General features: G+C 47.0%; 1 protein-coding gene across 1 annotated transcript in view; it reads right to left on the bottom strand.

Annotated features, from left to right (window-relative positions):
• Positions 1–16,685, bottom strand: part of shtn1 (shootin 1) — a 55,245-nt gene that overhangs the window by 16,218 nt on the left and 22,342 nt on the right. The window contains exons 5-8 of the mRNA XM_055902228.1: positions 15,151–15,322; positions 14,760–14,857; positions 14,266–14,347; positions 13,537–13,631 (exon numbers count right to left, since the gene is read on the bottom strand). Of these exons, the coding sequence (XP_055758203.1) occupies positions 13,537–13,631; positions 14,266–14,347; positions 14,760–14,857; positions 15,151–15,322 (447 nt within the window). The remainder of the gene's footprint in view (positions 1–13,536; positions 13,632–14,265; positions 14,348–14,759; positions 14,858–15,150; positions 15,323–16,685) is intronic.

The raw sequence follows: 16,685 nt of genomic DNA on the forward strand, positions 1-16,685 counted from the left end.
CTGTGTAGTTGTCCCTGCTTTCCTCTGACATCTGTATAGTTGTCCCTGCTTTCCTCTGTCACGTCTGTGTAGTTGTCCCTGCTTTTCCCTGTCACGTCTGTGTAGTTGTCCCTGCTTTTCCCTGTCACGTCTGTATAGTTGTCCCTGCTTTTCTCTGTCACGTCTGTGTAGTTGTCCTCCCTTTCCTCTCTCACGTCTGTATAGTTGTCCCTGCTTTCCTCTGTCACGTCTGTATAGTTGTCCCTGCTTTCCACTGTCACGTCTGTGTAGATATCCCCGCTTTCCTCTGTCACGTCTGTATAGTTGTCCCTGCTTTCCTCTGTCACGTCTCTGTAGTTGTCCCCGCTTTCCTCTGACACGTATGTATAGTTGTCCTTGCTTTCCTCTGTCACGTCTGTGTAGTTGTCCCTGCTTTCCTCTGTCACGTCTGTGTAGTTGTTCCTGCTTTCCTCTCTCACATCTGTGTAGTTGTCCCCGCTTTCCTCTGTCACGTCTGTGTAGTTGTCCCTGCTTTCCTCTGTCACGTCTGTGTAGTTGTTCCTGCTTTCCTCTGTCACGTCTGTGTAGTTGTTCTCTCTTTCCTCTGTCACGTCTGTGTAGTTGTCCCTGCTTTCCTCTGTCACGTCTGTATAGTTGTCCCTGCTTTCCTCTGACACGTTTGTGTAGTTGTCCCCGCTTTCCTCTGTCACGTCTGTGTAGTTGTCCCTGCTTTCCTCTGTCACGTCTGTATAGTTGTCCCTGCTTTCCTCTGTCAATTCTGTATAGTTGTCCCTGCTTTCCTCTGTCACGTCTGTATAGTTGTCCCTGCTTTCCTCTGTCACGTCTGTGTAGTTGTCCCTGCTTTCCTCTGTCACGTCTGTGTAGTTGTCCCCGCTTTCCTCTGTCACGTCTGTATAGTTGTCCCTGCTTTCCTCTGTCACGTCTGTATAGTTGTCCCTGCTTTCCTCTGTCAATTCTGTATAGTTGTCCCTGCTTTCCTCTGTCACGTCTGTAAAGTTGTCCCTGCTTTCCTCTGTCAATTCTGTATAGTTGTCCCTGCTTTCCTCTGTCACGTCTGTATAGTTGTCCCTGCTTTCCTCTGTCAATTCTGTATAGTTGTCCCTGCTTTCCTCTGTCACGTCTGTGTAGTTGTCCCCGCTTTCCTCTATCACGTATGTATAGTTGTCCCTGCTTTCCTCTGTCACGTCTGTGTAGTTGTCCCCGCTTTCCTCTATCACGTCTGTATAGTTGTCCCTGCTTTCCTCTGTCACGTCTGTGTAGTTGTCCCCGCTTTCCTCTGTCACGTCTGTATAGTTGTCCCCGCTTTCCTCTATCACGTATGTATAGTTGTCCCTGCTTTCCTCTGTCAATTCCGTATAGTTGCCCCTGCTTTCCTCTGTCAATTCTGTATAGTTGTCCCCGCTTTCCTCTGTCACGTCTGTATAGTTGTCCCTGCTTTCGTCTGTCACGTCTGTATAGTTGTCCCTGCTTTCCTCTGTCAATTCTGTATAGTTGTCCCTGCTTTCCTCTGTCACGTCTGTATAGTTGTCCCTGCTTTCCTCTGTCACGTCTGTGTAGTTGTCCCCGCTTTCCTCTGTCACGTCTGTGTAGTTGTCCTCCGTTTCCTCTGTCACGTCTGTGTAGTTGTCCCTGCTTTCTTCTGTCACGTCTGTGTAGTTGTCCCCGCTTTCCTCTGTCACGTCTGTGTAGTTGTCCCTGCCTTCCTCTGTCACGTCTGTGTAGTTGTTCCTGCTTTCCTCTGTCACGTCTGTATAGTTTTCCCTGCTTTCCTCTGACGTCTGTGTGGTTGTCCCTGCTTTCCTCTGTCACGTCTGTGTAGTTGTCCTCCCTTTCCTCTGTCACGTCTGTGTAGTTGTTCCTGCTTTCCTCTGTCACGTCTGTATAGTTGTCCCTGCTTTCCTCTGTCACGTCTGTGTAGTTGTCCCCGCTTTCCTCTGTCACGTCTGTATAGTTGTCCCTGCTTTCCTCTGTCACGTCTGTATAGTTGTCCCTGCTTTCCTCTGTCACGTCTGTGTAGTTGTCCCCGCTTTCCTCTGTCAATTCTGTATAGTTGTCCCTGCTTTCCTCTGTCACGTCTGTATAGTTGTCCCCGCTTTCCTCTGTCACGTCTGTATAGTTGTCCCTGCTTTCCTCTGTCACGTCTGTGTAGTTGTCCCCGCTTTCCTCTGTCACATCTGTGTAGTTGTCCTCCCTTTCCTCTGTCACGTCTGTGTAGTTGTCCTCCCTTTCCTCTTTCACGTCTGTGTAGTTGTCCCTAATTTCCTCTGTCACGTCTGTATAGTTGTTCCTGCTTTCCTCTGTCACGTCTGTGTAGTTGTCCCTGCTTTCCTCTGTCACGTCTCTGTAGTGGTCCCTGCTTTCCTCTGACATCTGTATAGTTGTCCCTGCTTTCCTCTGTCACGTCTGTGTAGTTGTCCCTGCTTTCCTCTGTCACGTCTGTATAGTTGTCCCCGCTTTCCTCTGTCACGTCTGTGTAGTTGTCCCCGCTTTCCTCTGTCACGTCTGTATAGTTGTCCCTGCTTTCCTCTGTCACGTCTGTACAGTTGTCCCTGCTTTCCTCTGTCAATTCTGTATAGTTGTCCCTGCTTTCCTCTGTCAATTCTGTATAGTTGTCCCTGCTTTCCTCTGTCACGTCTGTGTAGTTGTCCCCGCTTTCCTCTGTCACGTCTGTGTAGTTGTCCTCCCTTTCCTCTGTCACGTCTGTGTAGTTGTCCCTGCTTTCTTTTGTCACGTCTGTGTAGTTGTCCCCGCTTTCCTCTGTCACGTCTGTGTAGTTGTCCCTGCTTTCCTCTGACGTCTGTGTGGTTATCCCTGCTTTCCTCTGACATCTGTATAGTTGTCCCTGCTTTCCTCTGTCACGTCTGTGTAGTTGTCCCTGCTTTCCTCTGTCACGTCTGTATAGTTGTCCCTGCTTTCCTCTGTCACGTCTGTATAGTTGTCCCTGCTTTCCTCTGTCACGTCTGTGTAGTTGTCCCTGCTTTCCTCTGTCACGTCTGTGTAGTTGTCCCTGCTTTCCTCTGTCACGTCTCTGTAGTTGTCTCCGCTTTCCACTGTCACGTCTGTATAGTTGTCCCCGCTTTCCTCTGTCACGTCTGTGTAGTTGTCCCCGCTTTCCTCTGTCACATCTGTGTAGTTGTCCTCCCTTTCCTCTGTCACGTCTGTGTAGTTGTCCCCGCTTTCCTCTGTCACGTCTGTATAGTTGTCCCTGCTTTCCTCTGTCACGTCTGTATAGTTGTCCCTGCTTTCCTCTGTCACGTCTGTGTAGTTGTCCCTGCTTTCCTCTGTCACGTCTGTGTAGTTGTCCCCGCTTTCCTCTGTCACGTCTCTGTAGTTGTCCCCGCTTTCCTCTGTCACGTCTGTATAGTTGTCCCTGCTTTCCTCTGTCACGTCTGTGTAGTTGTTCCTGCTTTCATCTCTCACATCTGTGTAGTTGTCCCCGCTTTCCTCTGTCACGTCTGTGTAGTTGTCCCTGCTCTCCTCTGTCACGTCTGTGTAGTTGTCCCTGCTTTCCTCTGTCACGTCTGTGTAGTTGTCCCTGCTTTCCTCTGTCACGTCTGTGTAGTTGTCCCTGCTTTCCTCTGTCACGTCTGTGTAGTTGTTCTCCCTTTCCTCTGTCACGTCTGTGTAGTTGTCCCTGCTTTCCTCTGTCACGTCTGTATAGTTGTCCCTGCTTTCCTCTGTCACGTCTGTGTAGTTGTCCCTGCTTTCCTCTGTCACGTCTGTATAGTTGTCCCTGCTTTCCTCTGTCAATTCTGTATAGTTGTCCCTGCTTTCCTCTGTCACGTCTGTATAGTTGTCCCTGCTTTCCTCTGTCACGTCTGTATAGTTGTCCCTGCTTTCCTCTGTCAATTCTGTATAGTTGTCCCTGCTTTCCTCTGTCACGTCTGTATAGTTGTCCCTGCTTTCCTCTGTCACGTCTGTGTAGTTGTCCCTGCTTTCCTCTGTCACGTCTGTATAGTTGTCCCTGCTTTCCTCTGTCACGTCTGTGTAGTTGTCCCCGCTTTCCTCTGTCACGTCTGTGTAGTTGTCCCTGTTTTCCTCTGACGTCTGTGTAGTTGTCCCTGCTTTCCTCTGTCACGTCTGTGTAGTTGTTCCTGCTTTCCTCTGTCACGTCTGTGTAGTTGTCCTCCCTTTCCTCTGTCACGTCTGTGTAGTTGTCCTCCCTTTCCTCTGTCACGTCTGTATAGTTGTCCCTGCTTTCCTCTGTCAATTCTGTATAGTTGTCCCTGCTTTCCTCTGTCACGTCTGTGTAGTTGTCCCCGCTTTCCTCTATCACGTATGTATAGTTGTCCCTGCTTTCCTCTGTCACGTCTGTGTAGTTGTCCCTGCTTTCCTCTATCACGTCTGTATAGTTGTCCCTGCTTTCCTCTGTCACGTCTGTGTAGTTGTCCCCGCTTTCCTCTGTCACGTCTGTATAGTTGTCCCCGCTTTCCTCTATCACGTATGTATAGTTGTCCCTGCTTTCCTCTGTCAATTCCGTATAGTTGCCCCTGCTTTCCTCTGTCAATTCTGTATAGTTGTCCCCGCTTTCCTCTGTCACGTCTGTATAGTTGTCCCTGCTTTCGTCTGTCACGTCTGTATAGTTGTCCCTGCTTTCCTCTGTCAATTCTGTATAGTTGTCCCTGCTTTCCTCTGTCACGTCTGTATAGTTGTCCCTGCTTTCCTCTGTCACGTCTGTGTAGTTGTCCCCGCTTTCCTCTGTCACGTCTGTGTAGTTGTCCTCCGTTTCCTCTGTCACGTCTGTGTAGTTGTCCCTGCTTTCTTCTGTCACGTCTGTGTAGTTGTCCCCGCTTTCCTCTGTCACGTCTGTGTAGTTGTCCCTGCCTTCCTCTGTCACGTCTGTGTAGTTGTTCCTGCTTTCCTCTGTCACGTCTGTATAGTTTTCCCTGCTTTCCTCTGACGTCTGTGTGGTTGTCCCTGCTTTCCTCTGTCACGTCTGTGTAGTTGTCCTCCCTTTCCTCTGTCACGTCTGTGTAGTTGTTCCTGCTTTCCTCTGTCACGTCTGTATAGTTGTCCCTGCTTTCCTCTGTCACGTCTGTGTAGTTGTCCCCGCTTTCCTCTGTCACGTCTGTATAGTTGTCCCTGCTTTCCTCTGTCACGTCTGTATAGTTGTCCCTGCTTTCCTCTGTCACGTCTGTGTAGTTGTCCCCGCTTTCCTCTGTCAATTCTGTATAGTTGTCCCTGCTTTCCTCTGTCACGTCTGTATAGTTGTCCCCGCTTTCCTCTGTCACGTCTGTATAGTTGTCCCTGCTTTCCTCTGTCACGTCTGTGTAGTTGTCCCCGCTTTCCTCTGTCACATCTGTGTAGTTGTCCTCCCTTTCCTCTGTCACGTCTGTGTAGTTGTCCTCCCTTTCCTCTTTCACGTCTGTGTAGTTGTCCCTAATTTCCTCTGTCACGTCTGTATAGTTGTTCCTGCTTTCCTCTGTCACGTCTGTGTAGTTGTCCCTGCTTTCCTCTGTCACGTCTCTGTAGTGGTCCCTGCTTTCCTCTGACATCTGTATAGTTGTCCCTGCTTTCCTCTGTCACGTCTGTGTAGTTGTCCCTGCTTTCCTCTGTCACGTCTGTATAGTTGTCCCCGCTTTCCTCTGTCACGTCTGTGTAGTTGTCCCCGCTTTCCTCTGTCACGTCTGTATAGTTGTCCCTGCTTTCCTCTGTCACGTCTGTACAGTTGTCCCTGCTTTCCTCTGTCAATTCTGTATAGTTGTCCCTGCTTTCCTCTGTCAATTCTGTATAGTTGTCCCTGCTTTCCTCTGTCACGTCTGTGTAGTTGTCCCCGCTTTCCTCTGTCACGTCTGTGTAGTTGTCCTCCCTTTCCTCTGTCACGTCTGTGTAGTTGTCCCTGCTTTCTTTTGTCACGTCTGTGTAGTTGTCCCCGCTTTCCTCTGTCACGTCTGTGTAGTTGTCCCTGCTTTCCTCTGACGTCTGTGTGGTTATCCCTGCTTTCCTCTGACATCTGTATAGTTGTCCCTGCTTTCCTCTGTCACGTCTGTGTAGTTGTCCCTGCTTTCCTCTGTCACGTCTGTATAGTTGTCCCTGCTTTCCTCTGTCACGTCTGTATAGTTGTCCCTGCTTTCCTCTGTCACGTCTGTGTAGTTGTCCCTGCTTTCCTCTGTCACGTCTGTGTAGTTGTCCCTGCTTTCCTCTGTCACGTCTCTGTAGTTGTCTCCGCTTTCCACTGTCACGTCTGTATAGTTGTCCCCGCTTTCCTCTGTCACGTCTGTGTAGTTGTCCCCGCTTTCCTCTGTCACATCTGTGTAGTTGTCCTCCCTTTCCTCTGTCACGTCTGTGTAGTTGTCCCCGCTTTCCTCTGTCACGTCTGTATAGTTGTCCCTGCTTTCCTCTGTCACGTCTGTATAGTTGTCCCTGCTTTCCTCTGTCACGTCTGTGTAGTTGTCCCTGCTTTCCTCTGTCACGTCTGTGTAGTTGTCCCCGCTTTCCTCTGTCACGTCTCTGTAGTTGTCCCCGCTTTCCTCTGTCACGTCTGTATAGTTGTCCCTGCTTTCCTCTGTCACGTCTGTGTAGTTGTTCCTGCTTTCATCTCTCACATCTGTGTAGTTGTCCCCGCTTTCCTCTGTCACGTCTGTGTAGTTGTCCCTGCTCTCCTCTGTCACGTCTGTGTAGTTGTCCCTGCTTTCCTCTGTCACGTCTGTGTAGTTGTCCCTGCTTTCCTCTGTCACGTCTGTGTAGTTGTCCCTGCTTTCCTCTGTCACGTCTGTGTAGTTGTTCTCCCTTTCCTCTGTCACGTCTGTGTAGTTGTCCCTGCTTTCCTCTGTCACGTCTGTATAGTTGTCCCTGCTTTCCTCTGTCACGTCTGTGTAGTTGTCCCTGCTTTCCTCTGTCACGTCTGTATAGTTGTCCCTGCTTTCCTCTGTCAATTCTGTATAGTTGTCCCTGCTTTCCTCTGTCACGTCTGTATAGTTGTCCCTGCTTTCCTCTGTCACGTCTGTGTAGTTGTCCCTGCTTTCCTCTGTCACGTCTGTATAGTTGTCCCTGCTTTCCTCTGTCACGTCTGTGTAGTTGTCCCCGCTTTCCTCTGTCACGTCTGTGTAGTTGTCCCTGTTTTCCTCTGACGTCTGTGTAGTTGTCCCTGCTTTCCTCTGTCACGTCTGTGTAGTTGTTCCTGCTTTCCTCTGTCACGTCTGTGTAGTTGTCCTCCCTTTCCTCTGTCACGTCTGTGTAGTTGTCCTCCCTTTCCTCTGTCACGTCTGTATAGTTGTCCCTGTTTTCCTCTGTCACGTCTGTGTAGTTGTCCCCGCTTTCCACTGTCACGTCTGTATAGTTGTCCCTGCTTTCCTCTGTCACGTCTGTATAGTTGTCCCTGCTTTCCTCTGTCAATTCTGTATAGTTGTCCCCGCTTTCCTCTGTCACGTCTGTATAGTTGTCCCTGCTTTCCTCTGTCACGTCTGTATAGTTGTCCCTGCTTTCCACGGTCACGTCTGTATAGTTGTCCCTGCTTTCCTCTGTCAATTCTGTATAGTTGTCCCTGCTTTCCTCTGTCACGTCTGTGCAGTTGTCCCTGCTTTCTTCTGTCACGTATGTGTAGTTGTCCCTGCTTTCCTCTGTCACGTCTGTATAGTTGTCCCTGCTTTCTTCTGTCACGTATGTGTAGTTGTCCCTGCTTTCCTCTGTCACGTCTGTATAGTTGTCCCTGCTTTCCTCTGTCACGTCTGTGTAGTTGTCCCTGCTTTCCTCTGTCACGTCTGTATAGTTGTCCCTGCTTTCCTCTGTCACGTCTGTATAGTTGTCCCTGCTTTCCTCTGTCACGTCTGTATAGTTGTCCCTGCTTTCCTCTGTCAATTCTGTATAGTTGTCCCTGCTTTCCTCTGTCACGTCTGTGTAGTTGTCCCCGCTTTCCTCTGTCACGTCTGTGTAGTTGTCCTCCCTTTCCTCTGTTACGTCTGTATAGTTGTCCCTGCTTTCCTCTGTCACGTCTGTGTAGTTGTTCCTGCTTTCCTCTGTCACGTCTGTATAGTTGTTCCTGCTTTCCTCTGTCACGTCTGTATAGTTGTCCCTGCTTTCCTCTGTCACGTCTGTGTAGTTGTCCCTGCTTTCCTCTGTCACGTCTGTATAGTTGTCCCCGCTTTCCTCTGTCACGTCTGTGTAGTTGTCCCTGCTTTCCTCTGACGTCTGTGTGGTTGTCCCTGCTTTCCTCTGACATCTGTATAGTTGTCCCTGCTTTCCTCTGTCACGTCTGTATAGTTGTCCCTGCTTTCCTCTGTCACGTCTGTGTAGTTGTCCCTGCTTTCTCTGTCACGTCTGTGTAGTTGTCCCTGCTTTCCTCTGTCACGTCTCTGTAGTTGTCTCCGCTTTCCTCTGTCACGTCTGTATAGTTGTCCCTGCTTTCCTCTGTCACGTCTGTGTAGTTGTCCCCGCTTTCCTCTGTCACATCTGTGTAGTTGTCCTCCCTTTCCTCTGTCACGTCTGTGTAGTTGTCCCCGCTTTCCTCTGTCACGTCTGTATAGTTGTCCCTGCTTTCCTCTGTCACGTCTGTATAGTTGTCCCTGCTTTCCTCTGTCACGTCTGTATAGTTGTCCCTGCTTTCCTCTGTCACGTCTGTGTAGTTGTCCCTGCTTTCCTCTGTCACGTCTGTGTAGTTGTCCCTGCTTTCCTCTGTCACGTCTCTGTAGTTGTCCCCGCTTTCCTCTGTCACGTCTGTATAGTTGTCCCTGCTTTCCTCTGTCACGTCTGTGTAGTTGTCCCCGCTTTCCTCTGTCACATCTGTGTAGTTGTCCTCCCTTTCCTCTGTCACGTCTGTGTAGTTGTCCCCGCTTTCCTCTGTCACGTCTGTATAGTTGTCCCTGCTTTCCTCTGTCACGTCTGTATAGTTGTCCCTGCTTTCCTCTGTCACGTCTGTATAGTTGTCCCTGCTTTCCTCTGTCACGTCTGTGTAGTTGTCCCTGCTTTCCTCTGTCACGTCTGTGTAGTTGTCCCTGCTTTCCTCTGTCACGTCTCTGTAGTTGTCCCCGCTTTCCTCTGTCACGTCTGTATAGTTGTCCCTGCTTTCCTCTGTCACGTCTGTGTAGTTGTCCCTGCTTTCCTCTGTCACGTCTGTGTAGTTGTTCCTGCTTTCCTCTCTCACATCTGTGTAGTTGTCCCCGCTTTCCTCTGTCACGTCTGTGTAGTTGTCCCTGCTTTCCTCTGTCACGTCTGTGTAGTTGTTCCTGCTTTCCTCTGTCACGTCTGTGTAGTTGTTCTCCCTTTCCTCTGTCACGTCTGTGTAGTTGTCCCTGCTTTCCTCTGTCACGTCTGTATAGTTGTCCCTGCTTTCCTCTGTCACGTCTGTGTAGTTGTCCCTGCTTTCCTCTGTCACGTCTGTATAGTTGTCCCTGCTTTCCTCTGTCAATTCTGTATAGTTGTCCCTGCTTTCCTCTGTCACGTCTGTATAGTTGTCCCTGCTTTCCTCTGTCACGTCTGTATAGTTGTCCCTGCTTTCCTCTGTCACGTCTGTATAGTTGTCCCTGCTTTCCTCTGTCACGTCTGTATAGTTGTCCCTGCTTTCCTCTGTCACGTCTGTATAGTTGTCCCTGCTTTCCTCTGTCAATTCTGTATAGTTGTCCCTGCTTTCCTCTGTCACGTCTGTATAGTTGTCCCTGCTTTCCTCTGTCACGTCTGTGTAGTTGTCCCTGCTTTCCTCTGTCACGTCTGTATAGTTGTCCCTGCTTTCCTCTGTCACGTCTGTGTAGTTGTCCCCGCTTTCCTCTGTCACGTCTGTGTAGTTGTCCCTGCTTTCCTCTGACGTCTGTGTAGTTGTCCCTGCTTTCCTCTGTCACGTCTGTGTAGTTGTTCCTGCTTTCCTCTGTCACGTCTGTGTAGTTGTCCTCCCTTTCCTCTGTCACGTCTGTGTAGTTGTCCTCCCTTTCCTCTGTCACGTCTGTATAGTTGTCCCTGTTTTCCTCTGTCACGTCTGTGTAGTTGTCCCCGCTTTCCACTGTCACGTCTGTATAGTTGTCCCTGCTTTCCTCTGTCACGTCTGTATAGTTGTCCCTGCTTTCCTCTGTCAATTCTGTATAGTTGTCCCCGCTTTCCTCTGTCACGTCTGTATAGTTGTCCCTGCTTTCCTCTGTCACGTCTGTATAGTTGTCCCTGCTTTCCACGGTCACGTCTGTATAGTTGTCCCTGCTTTCCTCTGTCAATTCTGTATAGTTGTCCCTGCTTTCCTCTGTCACGTCTGTATAGTTGTCCCTGCTTTCCTCTGTCACGTCTGTGTAGTTGTCCCTGCTTTCCTCTGTCACGTCTGTGTAGTTGTTCCTGCTTTCCTCTCTCACATCTGTGTAGTTGTCCCCGCTTTCCTCTGTCACGTCTGTGTAGTTGTCCCTGCTCTCCTCTGTCACGTCTGTGTAGTTGTTCCTGCTTTCCTCTGTCACGTCTGTGTAGTTGTTCTCCCTTTCCTCTGTCACGTCTGTGTAGTTGTCCCTGCTTTCCTCTGTCACGTCTGTATAGTTGTCCCTGCTTTCCTCTGTCACGTCTGTGTAGTTGTCCCTGCTTTCCTCTGTCACGTCTGTATAGTTGTCCCTGCTTTCCTCTGTCAATTCTGTATAGTTGTCCCTGCTTTCCTCTGTCACGTCTGTATAGTTGTCCCTGCTTTCCTCTGTCACGTCTGTATAGTTGTCCCTGCTTTCCTCTGTCACGTCTGTATAGTTGTCCCTGCTTTCCTCTGTCACGTCTGTATAGTTGTCCCTGCTTTCCTCTGTCACGTCTGTATAGTTGTCCCTGCTTTCCTCTGTCAATTCTGTATAGTTGTCCCTGCTTTCCTCTGTCACGTCTGTATAGTTGTTCCTGCTTTCCTCTGTCACGTCTGTATAGTTGTTCCTGCTTTCCTCTGTCACGTCTGTATAGTTGTCCCTGCTTTCCTCTGTCACGTCTGTGTAGTTGTCCCTGCTTTCCTCTGTCACGTCTGTATAGTTGTCCCCGCTTTCCTCTGTCACGTCTGTGTAGTTGTCCCTGCTTTCCTCTGACGTCTGTGTGGTTGTCCCTGCTTTCCTCTGACATCTGTATAGTTGTCCCTGCTTTCCTCTGTCACGTCTGTATAGTTGTCCCTGCTTTCCTCTGTCACGTCTGTATAGTTGTCCCTGCTTTCCTCTGTCACGTCTGTGTAGTTGTCCCTGCTTTCTCTGTCACGTCTGTGTAGTTGTCCCTGCTTTCCTCTGTCACGTCTCTGTAGTTGTCTCCGCTTTCCTCTGTCACGTCTGTATAGTTGTCCCTGCTTTCCTCTGTCACGTCTGTGTAGTTGTCCCCGCTTTCCTCTGTCACATCTGTGTAGTTGTCCTCCCTTTCCTCTGTCACGTCTGTGTAGTTGTCCCCGCTTTCCTCTGTCACGTCTGTATAGTTGTCCCTGCTTTCTTCTGTCACGTCTGTGTAGTTGTCCCTGCTTTCCTCTGTCACGTCTGTATAGTTGTTCCTGCTTTCCTCTCTCACATCTGTGTAGTTGTCCCCGCTTTCCTCTGTCACGTCTGTGTAGTTGTCCCTGCTTTCCTCTGTCACGTCTGTGTAGTTGTCCCTGCTTTCCTCTGTCACGTCTCTGTAGTTGTCCCCGCTGTCCTCTGTCACGTCTGTATAGTTGTCCCTGCTTTCCTCTGTCACGTCTGTGTAGTTGTCCCTGCTTTCCTCTGTCACGTCTGTGTAGTTGTTCCTGCTTTCCTCTCTCACATCTGTGTAGTTGTCCCCGCTTTCCTCTGTCACGTCTGTGTAGTTGTCCCTGCTTTCCTCTGTCACGTCTGTGTAGTTGTTCCTGCTTTCCTCTGTCACGTCTGTGTAGTTGTTCTCCCTTTCCTCTGTCACGTCTGTGTAGTTGTCCCCGCTTTCCTCTGTCACGTCTGTATAGTTGTCCCTGCTTTCCTCTGTCACGTCTGTATAGTTGTCCCTGCTTTCCTCTGTCAATTCTGTATAGTTGTCCCTGCTTTCCTCTGTCACGTCTGTATAGTTGTCCCCGCTTTCCTCTGTCACGTCTGTATAGTTGTCCCCGCTTTCCTCTGTCACGTCTGTATAGTTGTCCCTGCTTTCCTCTGTCACGTCTGTATAGTTGTCCCTGCTTTCCTCTCTCACATCTGTATAGTTGTCCCTGCTTTCCTCTGTCACGTCTGTATAGTTGTCCCTGCTTTCCTCTGTCACGTCTGTGTAGTTGTCCCTGCTTTCCTCTGTCACGTCTGTATAGTTGTCCCTGCTTTCAAGGGTCACGTCTGTATAGTTGTCCCTGCTTTCCTCTGTCAATTCTGTATAGTTGTCCCTGCTTTCCTCTGTCAATTCTGTATAGTTGTCCCTGCTTTCCTCTGTCAATTCTGTATAGTTCTCCCTGCTTTCCTCTGTCACGTCTGTATAGTTGTCCCTGCTTTCCTCTGACACGTCTGTGTAGTTGTCCCCGCTTTCCTCTGTCACGTCTGTGTAGTTGTCCCTGCTTTCCTCTGTCACGTCTGTATAGTTGTCCCTAATTTCCTCTGTCCCGTCTGTATAGTTGTCCCTGGGGTCGCTAGCATTAGTGGATCGTATTAGGGTAATGTTGTGCAATCATTTGGGACATGAAGCCTATTTGAATCATTATGGGACTCAGACCATACGTAGCAGTTTAAACCTGGAGCATAGTTCATGACAAAAACACTGTTCCATGATTAGTGAGGATTATTAGGGTAGATTTATAGGACTACTGTTCAACCCCTATTGTACACTTTACTAACCTTCAATATTTCATGGATTGACCATTGGGCAACTTTCAGGATTAATCAAACCACTGTGCAACCGTGCATAAAGGCTCTCCAAACTTTAAAAAAAGAATGATTCATACATACTTTCCTAACCCCCAAATTTGCCTAAATAATTTAAAAATCTACCAGTTGGTGCTGAATTGGAGATGAATATGCATATATTTAGATGGCTTTCTTTCATTGATCCCTATATTCTGAACCCGTTCTCTCTATGTATTCTGTCTACAAAATTCTAATTAAAGTAATTAAAGTATTTAAACGGATGTGTTAAGATAAATGTACTGAAAATCCTATTGAATGAAAACTCCACAAGAAAATCTGTTGGGCAGCAACTGTGAGGGTTTTCAGCGGTTTAATTAAATGTATTCAGCGCACGCACCATGCCTGCAAAGCCCATTATGCACCTGTGTAAGGTAAGTCGAAACACCAACTACAGAGGAACACCAACAAATTTCCTAAGTCGGAAACAACCCCTTAGGCGATTAACACAGCCACCTTGTCTGATATTAAGGCAATGGCCTGATTCCATCGTTTACTTGTTGGGAAACAGCCATGATGCATCGTATTAGAGTCTAAGTGATGAGTCAGTAGAAAAACAAGTTAATGATCAGGTGACTGCAAAATGGGATTGGGAACAAGCATATTAATCACGGTTAACCCACTGGGACCACACTGGTTGAATCAACATTGTTTCCACGTAATGTCAATGAAACTACACTGAACCAACGTGGAATAGAAGTTGAATTGACATCGGTGCCCAGTGGGAAGGAGACATGTCGAGCTGAAGGAAATACCCATCCAAAGCTGCTAAGCCTATTATGGGTGCCTCGAGAGAGCTCACCTCTCGTGCAAATTTCTCTGCCTCTGCCCTCAGCTCCTTCTCCAGATCCAGGTTTTCCTGCAGGGCCTCGTACTCCTCCACGGCAAACAGCGACACTGGAAGCATTAAATATCTAATCAGAACAAGTAAAACGGCACAAAAAAAATCTACTGACAGCGCACCTGTTTCACCTGCATATTTCATGTGTAGTTCAAGCTTTCTTGCATATTTCCCTAAATCCCTTTTATCTGGTCAGTTGGCCCTAATCTTAACACTGACCTTAGCCTTAATCCCAACCCTAATTTTAGTCTTAATCCCTAACCTTAATCTGCAAACTGGTAACCTAAAATATAAATTAAAACTCTTACATTCTGTAATTAGCAGGCAGTATAAAACATTATGGAAAATCTTGAAACTCAAGGGGAAGGGGGAATTCACTTTCACAACCAACATGCTCCCTGAAAAGCAAGCCAGCAAACCAGGACCAAATGAATAGTGATTTTGCTTTTTGATCATTTTCTGTAAGAAATATGCCTCCAGTCACTAAGGATCACCCAGCATTCACGGCATAGTGAGGGGGTACAGGCTTCACTTGACTCTTCTTTCTGTCAAATGTAACCCCACTCAAGGTTACGCTGCACAAAAAGCCACAGAGAGTAGGACACCTTAATTTCCTTGCAGAAAGGTGGACACGGATGTTACACTAGTCTCTTTGGAGTCAAAATATTGCAGTGGAGAAGTCTCTCTGACCTCTGTTGTATTTTGCCAAGATCTTCTTTTGTCGGACTGTCTCAGCAATCAAAACCATATTATCATGTTTTTCCTTCAGCAACTACAGTGAAGAGAGGAAGAGAACAAGACAGAAGAGAGTTGATTTGATTGCGCTGTTAATTGAATTCTCAAATAACTGAATTGCGACACTACTGTTAGAATACTGTAGATGGAAATCATATTAGGTTTCAATGTATTCTTTGTCCTAACTGTATGAATGTGCATAGGTCTACACTATGATAACATAATAAGGACATTGCACATGATTCATCTGTTTCACTGAGAGGATCAACACAGATTTTCGGATTTTGAAAAAAAAGCAACAAAAAAAAGCTCTGACAAGGGCCAAGAGGCTGACATGTAAGCTTAAATAAAATAAGTGATACAAGCAAGAGTAGTGTGCAGCTTTTCTTTGAAACTAATAGCAACAAAAAGTATTTTTAAACAACTCCCAAATCTATATTCAGACTTACTTCTTCTCTGGTGTCCCTTAGCTCGTCTCTTGTAGCCTCATGATCAATGGTGGCTTGCTTTTTCTCCTCCAGTGTCAACTCAATTTTTTTCTTCAGTTCTGGCCCATGAAAATTTGAAATAAGTACACTCAATCTTGCAATCAATGATCAATTATGTTGTATGTACTAGAGCGTAAAAAATTCCAATAGGGCCAGGTCTATCGGTCAAATAAGTAACAACAAAAGAGATCTCTTCCATTCATCAGGAATGCCATCTAAGACAACCTCTGATAGATCTGAAATCTGTGTGTAATATCAATGTATCAGTGTATGAGCCAAAGCGGTATGGACAATATTTGGAACAGCTGCTGTGGATATGTGGGAAAGGCGACAGCAGGGTGACATCCAGTACCTGCGATGGTGCTCTGGCAGTGGGCTGATAAGCACTCTTTTTCTACCTGGGTGTCCCCACTCTCCTCCTCCTCTTCTTCATCCTCCAGGCCGATCTCAGCAATGGTCTCCGGCCCCAGGTGGGCCAGGTACAACATACTCTTCCTCTTCAAGGAGCAGTTCTGCCGGTTCAACTGGAGGAAGAAAGAGAGAGAGGGAGAGAAACAGATCACCTTATAACCATATGAAAAACAGATGCAGAAGAGGCTGACTGAACTCTTTCAGAGCTTTCACATAGAGAGAACCTGGTGCATTGGATTTAATATAATTGGCCTTTTTCCTCTTTTGTCATTAGCATGCAATTATGCAGGTTAGCGCAATCATCATGAATCTTGTTCTGGAGATAGATCTGCAGAGTGGTTACTAGCTGGTGCAACCGCAAAGTCATGAAATCTGATTTTAAACCTAACCTTAACCGTAACCTCAACCCTAACCTCAACCACACTGCTAAACCTAATGCCTAACCCTAACCTTAAATTAAAGGGGCAATCTGCAGTTCCTTCTTCCAATTTTAGTATTTTAAATTATATATATATATTAGTATTTTAAATTATATATATATATATATATATATATATATATATATATATATATATATATATATACACATATACACACATACAGTTGACGTCAGAAGTTTACATACATCTTAGCCAAATACATTTAAACTCAGTTGTTCACAATTCCTGACATTTAATCCAAGTAAAAATTCCCTGTTTTAGGTCAGTTAGGATCACCACTTTATTTTAAGAATGTGAAATGTCAGAATAATAGTAGAGAGAATTATTTATTTCAGCTTTTATTTCTTTCATCACATTCCCAGTGGGTCAGAAGTTTACATACACTCAATTAGTATTTGGTAGCGTTGCCTTTAAATTGTTTAACTTGGGTCAAATGTTACGGGTAGCCTTCCACAAGCTTCCCACAATAAGTTGGGTGAATATTGGCCCATTCCTCCTGACAGAGCTGGTGTAATGGAGTCTGGTTTCCAGGCCTCCTTGCTCGCACATGCTTTTTCAGTTCTGCCCACAAATTTTCTATAGGTTGAGATCAGGGCTTTGTGATGGCCACTTCAATACCTTGACTTGGTTGTCCTTCAGCAATTTTGCCACAACTTTGGAAGTTTGCTTGGGGTCATTGTCCATTTGGAAGACCCATTTGCGACCAAGCTATAACTTCCTGACTGATGTATTGAGATGTTGCTTCAAAATATCCACATCATTTCCCTACCTCATGATGCCATCTATTTTGTAAAGTGCACCAGTCCCTCCTGCAGCAAATCACCCCCACAACATGATGCTGCCACCCCCATGCTTCACGGTTGGGATGTTGTTCTTCAGCTTGCAAGCCTCCCCCTTTTTCCTCCAAACATAACAATGGTCATTATGGCCAAACAATTATATATATATATATACACACAGTGGGGAGAACCAGTATTTGATACACTGACGATTTTGCAGGTTTTCCTACTTACAAAGCATGTAGAGGTCTGTAATT

This window comes from Salvelinus fontinalis, chromosome 37 (genome assembly GCF_029448725.1).
Source record: "Salvelinus fontinalis isolate EN_2023a chromosome 37, ASM2944872v1, whole genome shotgun sequence".
NCBI classification, from domain to species: domain Eukaryota; kingdom Metazoa; phylum Chordata; class Actinopteri; order Salmoniformes; family Salmonidae; genus Salvelinus; species Salvelinus fontinalis.